Source organism: Mirounga leonina, unplaced genomic scaffold, assembly GCF_011800145.1.
Source record: "Mirounga leonina isolate KUSES-001 unplaced genomic scaffold, KU_Mleo_1.0 Mir_165, whole genome shotgun sequence".
Lineage (NCBI taxonomy): Eukaryota > Metazoa > Chordata > Mammalia > Carnivora > Phocidae > Mirounga > Mirounga leonina.
In genome coordinates, this window is record NW_023270415.1 from 75,711,741 (window position 1) to 75,723,926 (window position 12,186).

At 40.5% G+C, this 12,186-nt stretch overlaps 1 protein-coding gene across 4 annotated transcripts in view; it reads left to right on the forward strand.

The window, feature by feature from the left end:
- Positions 1–12,186, forward strand: part of KHDRBS3 (KH RNA binding domain containing, signal transduction associated 3) — a 188,825-nt gene that overhangs the window by 54,456 nt on the left and 122,183 nt on the right. Inside the window, exon 1 of one of the 4 annotated variants that reach the window (XM_035011994.1) lies at positions 4,683–5,210. The exons of 1 other annotated variant lie outside the window; for it this stretch is intronic. In XM_035011994.1, the coding sequence (XP_034867885.1) occupies positions 4,997–5,210 (214 nt within the window). In that variant the 5' untranslated portion in view covers positions 4,683–4,996. Of the gene's footprint in view, positions 1–4,682; positions 5,211–12,186 lie in introns of those variants that run through there. 2 more of the 4 variants (XR_004680592.1, XM_035011993.1) reach the window with 2 other exon arrangements.

Below are 12,186 nucleotides of genomic sequence, written 5' to 3' on the forward strand. Positions count from 1 at the left end.
GGCTTTTTTCCCCCTAATCATTCCTTCTCCCTCTCCCATGAGTTAGTGATACTTCAGATCCACTGTCTATCTGTTTATGTGCTGTGGCCCACAGTTGCCGCACAAATTGGTGAATTCTTGAAACTGGTCTAGGGAAGCACTTCTCTGGATTCCTGGCCATGCTGTTCACCTTAGTCTTCTCACCTTGGTTTGTTAACTCATTTGTAGACCAGAACAACAAATTATCCCAACTCCAGTGCTGAAGACAAGAGAACAGAAGACTGGCAGACATCAACCTAAGATAGTAATTGCTAGATTTAGTCGGAGTAAGCCCCATATCCATCCTTGATTCTGTCTCCTTTGCCCGGACAGGCCATGTGGGGCAGTTCTGGAAAGTAACAAGTATTCTGTATATTCAGCCTTAAAATAAATCAGTCAGTTGTCAGGAGACTTGACAAGGGGAACCCAGTGGCCTGCATAATTGCGTAACTAAATTTTTTATGGTTGAAAGACAAAATGAAAACAAACGAATGCAATTGACTGGCCTTAGCCGGTTGATTTTTTGTAAGATCCCTAGAGGATTTTAATGTACATATTGGTTTAGAATGTGAAGATCTGTACCCAACTTGACAAACACCTTTAAGAAAATTCACAGTGGGAATGTCCACTGTGAAGAGACGGCATCCGATTCCTAAGGAGAAGCCGTGGACAAAATGTAGCTGGAGAATGACTTCATGTGGGTAACTCTTCCCAGCCTTCTGTTGGCGTGGGAAGTTTGTTCTCATTTCCAGCAAACTGTATGTGTCTGTGTTGGCATGTTCCTGTCCTCAGAAGCTGGGACTGTTAAAGTGTTTCCAAACTGATTTTTTAATCAATGTCTTAGCTTCTATGATGATGAAATTTGAGTGACAAAATTTTTGTCTCTGCTATTATTGTATTTTGTTTTTAAAAAGTGTTTTATGCCTATTTGGCAATTTTCAGGTAGCTTAGAAGTACATTGAGTTATGAGGGAAATATAGTATTTTTCGGCATCTTGTATGTTTTGTATTAAGCTGTGTTTTTTGTTTTTGTTTTTTTTTAGCCATGTTCATTATTCTAGTATATCTCATGGTTTTGTTGATACACCTTTTAAATAGTATCGGAGTAGATGTGTTCTTTGGGATCTAGTTGCAATCCTTGATCGTGTTATTTAGTTTTTTGTATTCTTCTTTATAAAAGTGACCCTGTATCAGCTTATGAAAAATGTGATTTAATATCTTAAGCATCATTTTGCCCCAATTACTCTGACTTTTTGCTGTATAAATAGGGACTGATTATGATTATGAAACTGGCCTAAAAATGTCTATCTAGACATCGCATGATTATATCCTACTTTGAATTTATTTTGAATAGTCCGTCATAGCCATAGAGTCTGCATTTTGTTTATCTAACCAATAGAAAATATTTGTTCGTAATCTTATTAGATATGAAAGTAATAGAGAGCAAAATGCTTGCATTATATGGTTGTTATAGGATATCATTAGTCCAGTCATATTTCTATCTCCAAGTATGGTAATGCCAGCGGGATAAATGAGAAAGACACCGAATCTTCACACAAAGGAAATGGGTTTTATAATGAGTACAGTCGGAACAGAACTAATCTCTTTCTTGGATCATTACTTCACCTAATCATAAAACCTTTTTTAATTCAAATCCTTGCAGGGTTCTAATTGGTGACCTCTGGAGCCTGATAATTGTTTAAGATAGCTGGTCTTTTGCAGTATACTTAATGATGTTTGCAATTAAAAGTGAGAGATGTGGTGTAACCCTCAGGCAGGTATAACTAAAATGTAGATTTTCCTTTTTTCAATCTTTAGTAGTTATTCCCATCTCTCCTTTCAGTAGTAACCAACTTAAATCATTGTTAACTTGAATTAACCTCATGCAGTGTTTTCTGCATTCAATCTGTGGGTTTACCGGATCTTCATTGAACAAATGTGTTGGGCTCTCTCCAGAATAGTCCTGAAGCATTTGGAACAGCCATGGGACTGGTCTGTTTGGGGAGGCAAAAACTCCTAGCCTCTTTCTCTCATCCCCTTCTCGGTCCGTCTTCCTGCCTCCCTTGTTGGGGTGATTTCAGTAGAAGCTGACCATTCTTGGCAGCCGATGCCAAAAAATACTTCTGAACTTTCTTTACTACCAGATGAAAATGGGTCAGTAGAAGAGAAATTTGCCAACATTCACCTTTAGAACTAACTGGTAAGACCATGGATGAACCTGAGCCCTGGTCATTTGTTGTCTTCATCACTCTGCATAGCATCATGCTGGGAATGAGTTTGCCCTGTGGTACATTTATTGTGTTTTTAACTCCCTCTCCGCTTCTGTCCTATTTCTCAGTAAATAGTGGGCATTCCATAAATGCAGTCGATGGATTGTTCCTATAAAATTCTGTTGATTTATTGGTGGTGGAATTTAATCTCTTGTGCTCACCTGTTGGCTTGGAAGGTTTTGTTTGGTTTTTGAAGCCAAAGTTGTATGGTAATTTGGAGAAGAAGCACAACCTTTGAGAGTCCATAATGCTGCAGTCCAGCCTCAGCTCTGCTGCTGATCAGGTATAAGAAAAAGGGGATGGTAATTTCCGCCCCATCACTCTGAGAGGTTGTGAGGACGAAATGGAGGTAAAGCCTCCAGTGTAGTGTCCAGCATATAGGAACTGTTTAACTTGTTAGATACCGTCTACCAGTTCTAGGGAGTGTCTCAGCTCTGATTTACATGCTTTGGTCTTTATTGTTTTAAAATTATAGGGGGGAAAAAACCTTTTGCAGTTAGAAGTTTATTTTGAAAATTGTTAGAATTTAGAACCAAAATCCAGTAACCTACTTATTTCTGAAGGTCTTTGAGTCTTTCCCCTTGAGGCACCGAATGATCATGCTGTATCTTTGTATTGCTCTTTTTTCTGCCATTATGCCCTTTGTTTGGTGAATGCATATATTTCAGGGGAAATTAAGGTGCCAGTACACTAGAAGCATTTTCTTCCCTTAAAAAGAATTTGACAAAATGTTCATAATAATTCTGAGTAGTGCTCAGAATTTTTTAGTTATCTGGATTTGATTCTTTAGAATCATATAGCTTTTCTTTAGAATCATACAGCTTTCACAAATTCTTTTTGAAATCCATTCTGTAATGAGATACTTGTAAATAAATCACTGCAAATTAAACACTGTATTAAGTGAGCAATACTAGCCTATATTTGTTCTGTATGTTATAATTTTTAAAGCACTGTGATAAACATTATTTCTTTTGATACTTTCAAGAGCTTGGTGACTTTCTGCAAAAATGAAATAATCCAAAGCATTTTTTTTCTCACTCAAAATCAAGATCCCTGTACTACAGAAATACCAGAAACTGGAGGGAGCATAGCTTTAGGAAGAGGTGAACTGTGGTTGGGGTCCTGGATCGGGGCTGGCTGTGGGACCTCAGCTGTGTCCCTGGATGCCTCCAAGCAGCTATTCCCTTTCTATACAATGAAGATTATAGCTACTTTGCTGCAGCATTACAAGGATTAAATACCTGGAAGATAGTAAATAAATTCCGGCTGCCTATATTATTGCTATATTTTTGTTAATTATCTATGGTGGGTAGAATTAATTCCTCCCTTCCTCTTTGTTAACCTTTCTTCCCTCCTGGAGTAGTTTGACTTTCCTTTCTTTCTATATATGTTTTAATCTTATGTGTTGTATGTATATTTAAGGATATTCGTGCCTAAATATTTGCTCTGTCTTTATAAAAATAGTTTACTTCCAAGCATTCTTAATATTGAGAGTATTGACTGTGTCCAGCTTCCTGGATGGTATATATGTGTGTGTGTGTGTGTTTATGATGAGTCTGTTCATCCTTATTAGACAGTGATATGCATCTCTACTCTGCTGTGCCATTTATTTCTGTTTATGGAAGATTATTTGCAAGATCATGAGCTGTATAAATCAATCTAGTCTGGGCAGGTTTTAGTGTATTCAACTCTGGCTTGAATCTAATAGGTATTCAGTTAGGTTGCTTAAATAAAATAATTCCTTAGTGAAAACATTTGTCATGTTGCAAGTTAAAAAAAAATTATTTTCAGACCAGCAGCTACAGTAACATTTTAGTAATCTGTCAAATAGAATTTACAGTGGCTTTGAACACTATATATATATATCTTTTAAGATCAATTTAAATCCTCCAACTGGACTGTTGTATTATTTTGAAATAGATTTCTGAATGTTGAGCATGTAGTTGTTCTCCTTGTGTGGGCTTCTTGTTAGCATAGATCTGGGCTAAGTCCTGTCCTCTCTGATCAGTTCATACAGGGTGTGGCCCTTGGCAAGGGGGTCTCCTGACTGTGTTAACGTCCCCACTCAGACTTTATCGTGCAGGCTAGTTAGTGCTATTTACCTACACTTTTATGACCCTTTTAAATGTTTTTTTACTAAGTTGCTTTTATTATTTGTTTATTTTTAGAGAGAGAGAGAGTGCACATGCATCAGTGGGGGAAGGGGCAGAGAGAAGGAGAGGGAGAATCTCAAGCAGGCTCCACATTCAGCACAGAGCCCAAGGTGAGGCTCAGTCCAACAACCCTGAGATCATGACCCTGAGCCAAAATCAGAGTTGGACGCCTAACCAACTGAGCCACCCAGGCGCCCCCTAAGTAGCTTTTAAACAACTAGTAAGATGGGCTTTGACATTAGATATACCTTAATGTCAATCCTGAATCAACTCTTATTACCTAACTTTTGTCAAACTTGTTAACCATTTGAATCCCCTGGGCTTATTCTGTAAAATGGACGTGATATATCATAGATTTGGTAGAATAAAAAGAGACTGTAAGTCAAACACAGAGCCCTGCACCCGGTGACTCATTGTCAACAGAGTAATGACAATAATTACCTCATTAGTACCGGTGTAAGTGACCTCTGAAACAACTGTCACGACTTCTCAGCATTTGCTGTGTGATATTCCATGTGGTAAGCTCACATGGAAAGGAGACATCAGAAATTCTTTAATGACTCCTTTGGTTTTTACCGAAGATGTAGGGGTGGAGAGCTGCTCTCTGCCTTACCACTTCCTCTTCCCACCCTCTCCACTCTGCTCTGTGCCAGGAGGCCGATGTGGACGGCACGGGGGCGGCCTCAGCAGACACTCCTGGCCTCTGGCTTGTAGCTGGGTCAGTACCTGCCCAGCGGACGGCACCAGCAGCCAGCTGTCGGGAGGGAGAGGTGAGATCAGAGTGCTTGTTCTCTTCTGCTTCTTCCCTGTCAGGCTACCAGGAGTTGTCTGCTTCCCTCTGTGGGAGTCTGTGACCCCTGTCAGGCTGCCCTGGCCATACAGCCTCTTTCTTTGCTTTTCTTTGCCCCTTTGTGCTTCATGTCTTGGGGCAGTAATACCTCCCTTGCTAGCTAACCCCGGAGTGCTACACCATTCTTTCTTGCTATTATTGTAGGTTCTTTGCACCTTTAATATATAGGCCCTTAATTAAACTCTGCTCAGATTACCCAGTTTGAATGCCACACGTTTCCTTCTGGAATCCTGTTTCTTGGATCATTCACCCGGGGAAAGAACAGAAGCTTCAGGAATAGGCAGAGTTGCAGAGTATCAGGGTTTCTAGCTAACGGTTTCTGACCTAAAAGGTAAATTCCATATGGGCTCAGCACAGGAATGTGTTGGTTCGTTAATGCATTCTTTCATTGACCTGTTTTGTAAAGAGTGCATTTTTTTCCTTTATAGAAACACTGTGTGCTAAAACCCTGATTGGGCTGTTAGCTTGACAAATTATTTTAATGACCTGTGGATGGAATATGTTGGGAAAGTGTCCTGCATTCAGAGCCCTCAGTTTGAGTCTCAGTAATGTTGCTCGCAAACTGTGTGACTTTAAGAAACACATTTTCAAACTTTTCTCATGTGTAAAATGTGAATAATGCTCACCGGTCCTGGAATATTGTCAGGATGATGTGAGATAAAGAAGCAAAAAGACTGAATAAAAGGTAAGGTTATAAGCATGTGTGTTTGTAATGATGAGTTCTTTTCACCATCCAGTCTCATCCAGTCTCACAGCTTGTACCTGGGAGCCCTCACCATGTTCCAGGCTCCATGAAAGGGATTGAAAGGGGGTAGCTGACAGGGTATTGCATGAAGTAGGAGGTTAGACCTGTGGTAAACATCATGATAGAGTACTGTGTTTTTTGGTTAACTGGTCTGGGAATTCAAGGGCACCTCTTCTAGGAAGTAGAACTTAGTTGGAGACACCAAAGAGAAGACACCTCAAGGCAAAAAGCCCACAGAATGTTCTAGTCTTAGAGAGCAAGTTCAAAGCCTACCTACGACATGGTGGACGTGGTGCTTAAGAACCTGTGGACGAAAGTGGGTGTTGTGGGATCGACAATACAGCGTGGGGTCAGGAGCACAGCTGTGTCCCTGTGTCTACTGAATATCTGATTGGATACTCAGTAGACCTGACGCTTTCTCTAAATATGAGGGCTTTGCCTCTGACAGCTTTCTCATTTGTCTTCTGTCCACGTCAACTATAAATAAACTGTCTGCTGTCGTCCCACAGTGGTTTTTCATCCCGACAGACTGTTTTATTATCTAGCTCTGTTTTAACCTGCCTCTTTCTCTCTCTCTCTCTCTGCATCCTGTCCATGTCACTTGCTCCTGCCAGATTGCCTTTCCTTAAGGCTGTCTCCCATCACGACAATCCCCACCTAACAACTTGTAGTAGCTCCCTGTTGTTACTGATCTGTTAGGATCTCAGTTTTGACCTTAGGAGCCTGGCCTGCCCTTTTATGCTTTTGTCCTCACTTCTTCTCTGTGCTGACCCCTCCTCTCACCCTGAAGCTGTTCCGTCTTTCTGCAGGAACCTAGGACGTGGGGTCAGGAAATTGAGTTCACGCCTAAGCTTGTCCCTGATGGGCTCTGTGATGGCAGGATCTTGTCATCCTTACCTGTCTGATCTATTCCATTTTGTACCTGTTTGAAGAGAAAAGGGAAAAATAGGTTTTGCTATCTTAGTAAAACTCCCATCTATCAACTGTACAGTCTGCCTAATCGAAGGAGCGACTGTGAACTAGTGTTACACAGGGCTACTTACCTTCAGTGAAGAATTCATCATTTCCTTGCCTGACAAACTCCATTCCTTACCCTGTAGCACATACTTGCTAGCTTCTTTATTTTCAAATAATTGTCCAAATTCCAAAGCTGCTAGTCCCTTTCCTGCAGCACTGTGTGCATTATATTAAATTTGTCTATTTCCGTGCCACACATTCTCTATATTCTGTTCCCAGCACCTAGTACATTTCCTCAACATATCAGAGCCCAGTCATTGCTTTTGGGTAGGTGCCAGTCTTCACTGCTCACCCAAGTGAACCTCATTGCATTGAAAATATTACCAGATTCTCAAAATAAAATGTTTTATATGTAATTTTCGCAAATCTGTCTGTTGCTTCAGGTGAGATAAGCAGCTCAGGTAGATGCCCCTACAGTCTCAGTAAAATAACATAGGAATGATGAACTTAAAATGAATGATCAAGAGAGAGTAAAGCTCTGGGTTACTAGCCAAGATGCAAAATAGAGGCATGGCCACTTCTGTATAAATTTTTATTCTATTCTGTTTCACTGTTTATAAAAATTTTATAAAATGTCTAAAAATTTACTTTTATGTAATTTAAATGGTGAAATATTCATGTTTCAAAAATTTAAAACAACATAAAAGATAAAGTCCTGTTGATTGTCCACTGATTCCCTCATGTCCACTAGTTACAACTGTTGCTAGTTTCTTATCTGTAAGTAGAGAGACATTTTCTGTGGCGATACAAGTGAATATGAACATACATTGTTAAACCATTTCACACTGTGTGTGTGTCTGTGTGTGTCCTCAACCGTGTATCTGGTGGAGGCTTTTTTTCTATCAGAACATAAAGAGTTCTTGATCTTACAGAGTAGCTGTCTGCTATTTCATAGTGCACGAGTGCCCTAGCTTCTGTAGCCAGGTTCCTGTTGCTAGACATTTAGATGGTTTTCAGTGTTTTGCTATTAAAGACAATGCTATAAGCTTTGTACATAATATTTTACATTAAAGTATGTCCATAGGGTGAACGCGTAGAAATGGAGTTGCTCGGAAAAAGGAAAATATCAATTTAAATGTGCTTGATTCTTTGAGAGAATTTAAGCATTTTTAAAAAAGATTTATTTGAGAGAGAGAGCAGGGGGAGGGGAGAGGGAGATAACTCCTCAAGTGGACTCCCCACTGAGCACAGAGCCTGATGTGGGGCTCAGTTCCAGGACCATGAGATCATGACCTGAGCTGAAATCAAGAGTCAGATGCTTAACCGACTGAGCCACCCAGGTGCCCCGAACTTAAGCATTTTTAATGAAAATGTACAGTTCTCAAATTATTTAATATTTTAAATAAATACTGAAAATTTAATTCATGTAAATCCAAAGATGATTTGGCTGTTTTTTTAGAGGATTTTACTATATTTGATGGGCTAAAATAAAAAGGTAAGTGGCCATTGCTTGGGAAGCTCTGTAGTCACCCAAGGCAAAAACAAAAAAGAACAAGTAAGAAAGACATTGTAACTGACACTAGGTTTCTGGGCTGACAGAAATTTGATGTCCATGGTTTGCAAACGTAACATTTTAATCCCCTACATTATCTAAAACCTAGTCACACATTTGCTTATTATTTCTGAGCTGGGAGATGGCGTTGGTACATTGAACTGTGTGGTAACAAATGCAATCTGGGGATTAGTAAAAGTGAAATCCCTCGTGCATTTGACCTCAGAAACCTGACTGGATTTTCTCTATGGTTGGCCTTCACTGGCTACAGTTAACTAAGAGGTTCTATCCACCTTGGTCGTGTCAAAGTACCTTCCCTTCTCAAGAGAAGATCAGAGAGGTGGTCACAGGGGGTTTGGAAAATGAAACTCCCAGTAAGGGAGAGGCATAAATACCAGAAAGCTGTTTCATGATTTCATACATCATGTTGTACAGTCCCCCCCCCCCCCACTTTTTTTTGCATTGTATTTTATGGGACTTCATGAAAACATCAAACTACTTACAATGCTCTATCAAGTGGAAATTACAAAATTGGTGATTGAATGAATAGTCCCTAAAAGAACCACAAAAGTTTTGACCGGTTTTGGATTTGGTAGCTGGAGGGTCTGGGGCAAGTACAATAGTCGTGATTTAAGCCAGGTGCGTCGGACCCTAGGGATTGGGGCTCCTTCTCCTCCTGTGTGGTGTGTTAGGTCCAGTCCTTGCAAACCAGCACGTTTGTAGCGTGGCATCAGGCCTTCACAATTTTCAAATAAATCTTAAACAGTGAAATACTATATTTTAACATAGTTCAAAGCTTACTTAAGGTGACAAGATATTTTAGCAACATAAGATTTTCAAAGTTGACGGTCTAGAGAGGAAGTTAAATATTTTATATATTTTTTTAAATTTTTATTTACCCTTCCAAAATCATAGGTATATCTCAAACTTTAATGTAATATATTGTAAAATACATATTTTTTTCTAATTTTTTAATCTTTATGATTTTATGTTGCTTAAAATGTTTACTGTCACTGATGCAAGGAATAACATTTGAATGCTGACTCTGGAGTTACATGTCGTGCATATGTTGTAAGTGCTCAAAATCACAAAAATGCAGTGTTACCTGAAAATAAGTAATTACACCTATTTTAACAAACATTTATGTACATTAAAAGTTCTTTTTTTTTCTTTCTACAAAGTTTCAATATAATTTTGTTGAATCTTCTATGCCAAAGGCATTTCTAATTATAGCATAAATGCATAAATAAATACGTGGAATGAATTCTCATTAAAGCTGAAGTCATGAATTATTATACTTGATGGAGCAGATGACATGTGACTTATTGTTCTTTACCGAGGAAAACAAAGCTAGTTTAGCTCATCTACACCATTAGTTCTACAGTTTTAAAGCCTGTTTGTGTGCGTGCGCTCGTGTGTGTGCTTGTGCATTCATGGAAAACTTCTGAAAGAGTATATGATATTGTTATAGTCATTACCTCTGGAGTATGGGTGTAGGAGGAAACTTTTCTTTTGATTTTGCATCCTGTTACACTGTTTTAACTTCTTTTTATAGGAAAAAGTCAAAATTAAAAGTACCCTTACAGGTGTTTTCAACAACAATAACAAGAATTATCTAAGTAAATCTTTGCATTTCATATCCTTCTATTTTAATGTACATTGTTCCCATACAGATTCTGTTTAGAATCCGTTTTCTCGATTAAAGCCTAGGATAGTACAAGAAAGCAAACGAGATAATCCGTTTATTTGGAAGTTTGGTATTATCTTCAGGGCCTTTCCTGCTCTCCTCCATCTCCCTCCCCAGCACTCCTAATCCCTTTGCTGTAGTGTCTGCTGGTACCAGCTAGGTCTCCAGCACCAACTGGGGGTCCAGCAGCTCGACCAGTTCAGTTCTGACACTCATGCTGGAGTTAGGGGCGACCCCATGGGAGGAGGGCCGCGTCCTACAAGACTGCCCTCGCTTCAGACATCAGCTGCAGGTGCAGCGCCCGGGCTACCCACAGCCTGATGAGCTGCAAGTGTGGGGCTTCCACGGCTCCTCCTCAGGTTGGGTAATGTGCCAGAGTGACTCCCAGGACTCAGAGAAGCACTCTGTTTACTATTATGGTTCGTGCTGATGACTGAACGCCTTCTAGCGCCTCGTCTCTCTGCGCAGGTGGGAGTGCTGAACGTACCAGCTCCACACTTGCTTGGTTTTTCACACAGGCGGGCAGCTTTCCTGGCAAGCCTTAAGCTCCCTCTTCCTCCAAGAGTCATCTCATTAGCATAAAGGCCTCTGTGCTTGAGAGGGGCTTGTTAGGAATGATAAAGTGCAGTCCTATCACTCAGGAAATTCGTAGGGTTCTAGGAAATCCGTGCCAGGAACCTGGGACAAAGACCAAATAGATACTTTTCATTATACCCCACGTGCATACTGACTTTTTACCATGCACTGTTAAAGAAAAAAATCATTCTGACACTTGTTAAAATAGTAAGGAAGACTTTATTCAGGACTATCATGATAGGTGTCAGGATTGTCACTGTGGAGAAGGGAGATCAGGTTCAACTCTGAATACAAGCAAGACAATTGGGGGGTTAGCGCTCGAGCATGAAGGGGTAGGTGGGTGGAGGAGGGGAGGCATCAATACCCCTGGGTTCTTTAGTGGTAACTGAAGCCTCCAGCTGTCAACAGAGCCTCCATTATCCTAAGGTGCCATGAACATCTTATTTTCTGTCTTGTATGACATAAAAAATGGTGGGAGAGACTGCAGTAGCAGGCTGTCTTTATGGTCAGACAAACGTGGAGGGAAGTCCTACCTTTGCTGCTATTAGCAGAGTAACGTTTCTGAACTTCCTGTCTGCCATCTCTTGTGAGGATTGAATTATGTCATGAATGTGGCACATATTAAGTTCTCAAGTATTCCTAGCCCATTAACCAAAACAAGTGAATGCGTGTGCCCCTTTCTACACCTGATGCCAGGTTTGGGCCTGCTCCATGCTGTGGTTCCCTTCCTTGAACCTGCGTATCTTGTGGTGCGTCTGGAAGGAGCAGTGCGTGTACACAATCATTCAGCACTCATTGAAGCACCTGCTTGTGTGCCTCTTACACAGCCAAATGCTATAGGCAACAACGTGAGGAAACAGCATCTGAAATTTTCCAAGATCTGGGAGGTACACGTGGTGTGTGCTTAGTGATGTTTGTTGGATGAAGAAACAGATTTTTACCTAAGAGAAATTTATGTTCTGGTGGGAGAGTATCTTGGTCCATTTGGGCTGCAGTTGCAGAATACCACAGACTGGGGAGCTTATGAACAACAGAAATATATTTCTTACTGTTCTGGAGGCTGGAAGTCCAAGATTAACATGCCTACAGATTTTGGTGTCACATGAGGGCCCACTTCCTGGCTCATAGACGACCGTTTTCTTGCTGTGTCCTCTTGTGGCAGGAGGGGTGAAAGAGCTCCATGCATAGGGTCTCTTTCATAAGGCACTGATCCTTTTCGTGAGGGCTCCACCCTTATGACCCAGTCACCTCCTTAGAGCCCCCACCTCCTAAGACCATCACATCCGGGATTAGGATTTCAACATGTGAATGGGAGGTTCCAAACATTGTCTGTAACGGAGATACACTATGGAGATACCACATTCTCTCCAACAGGAGTC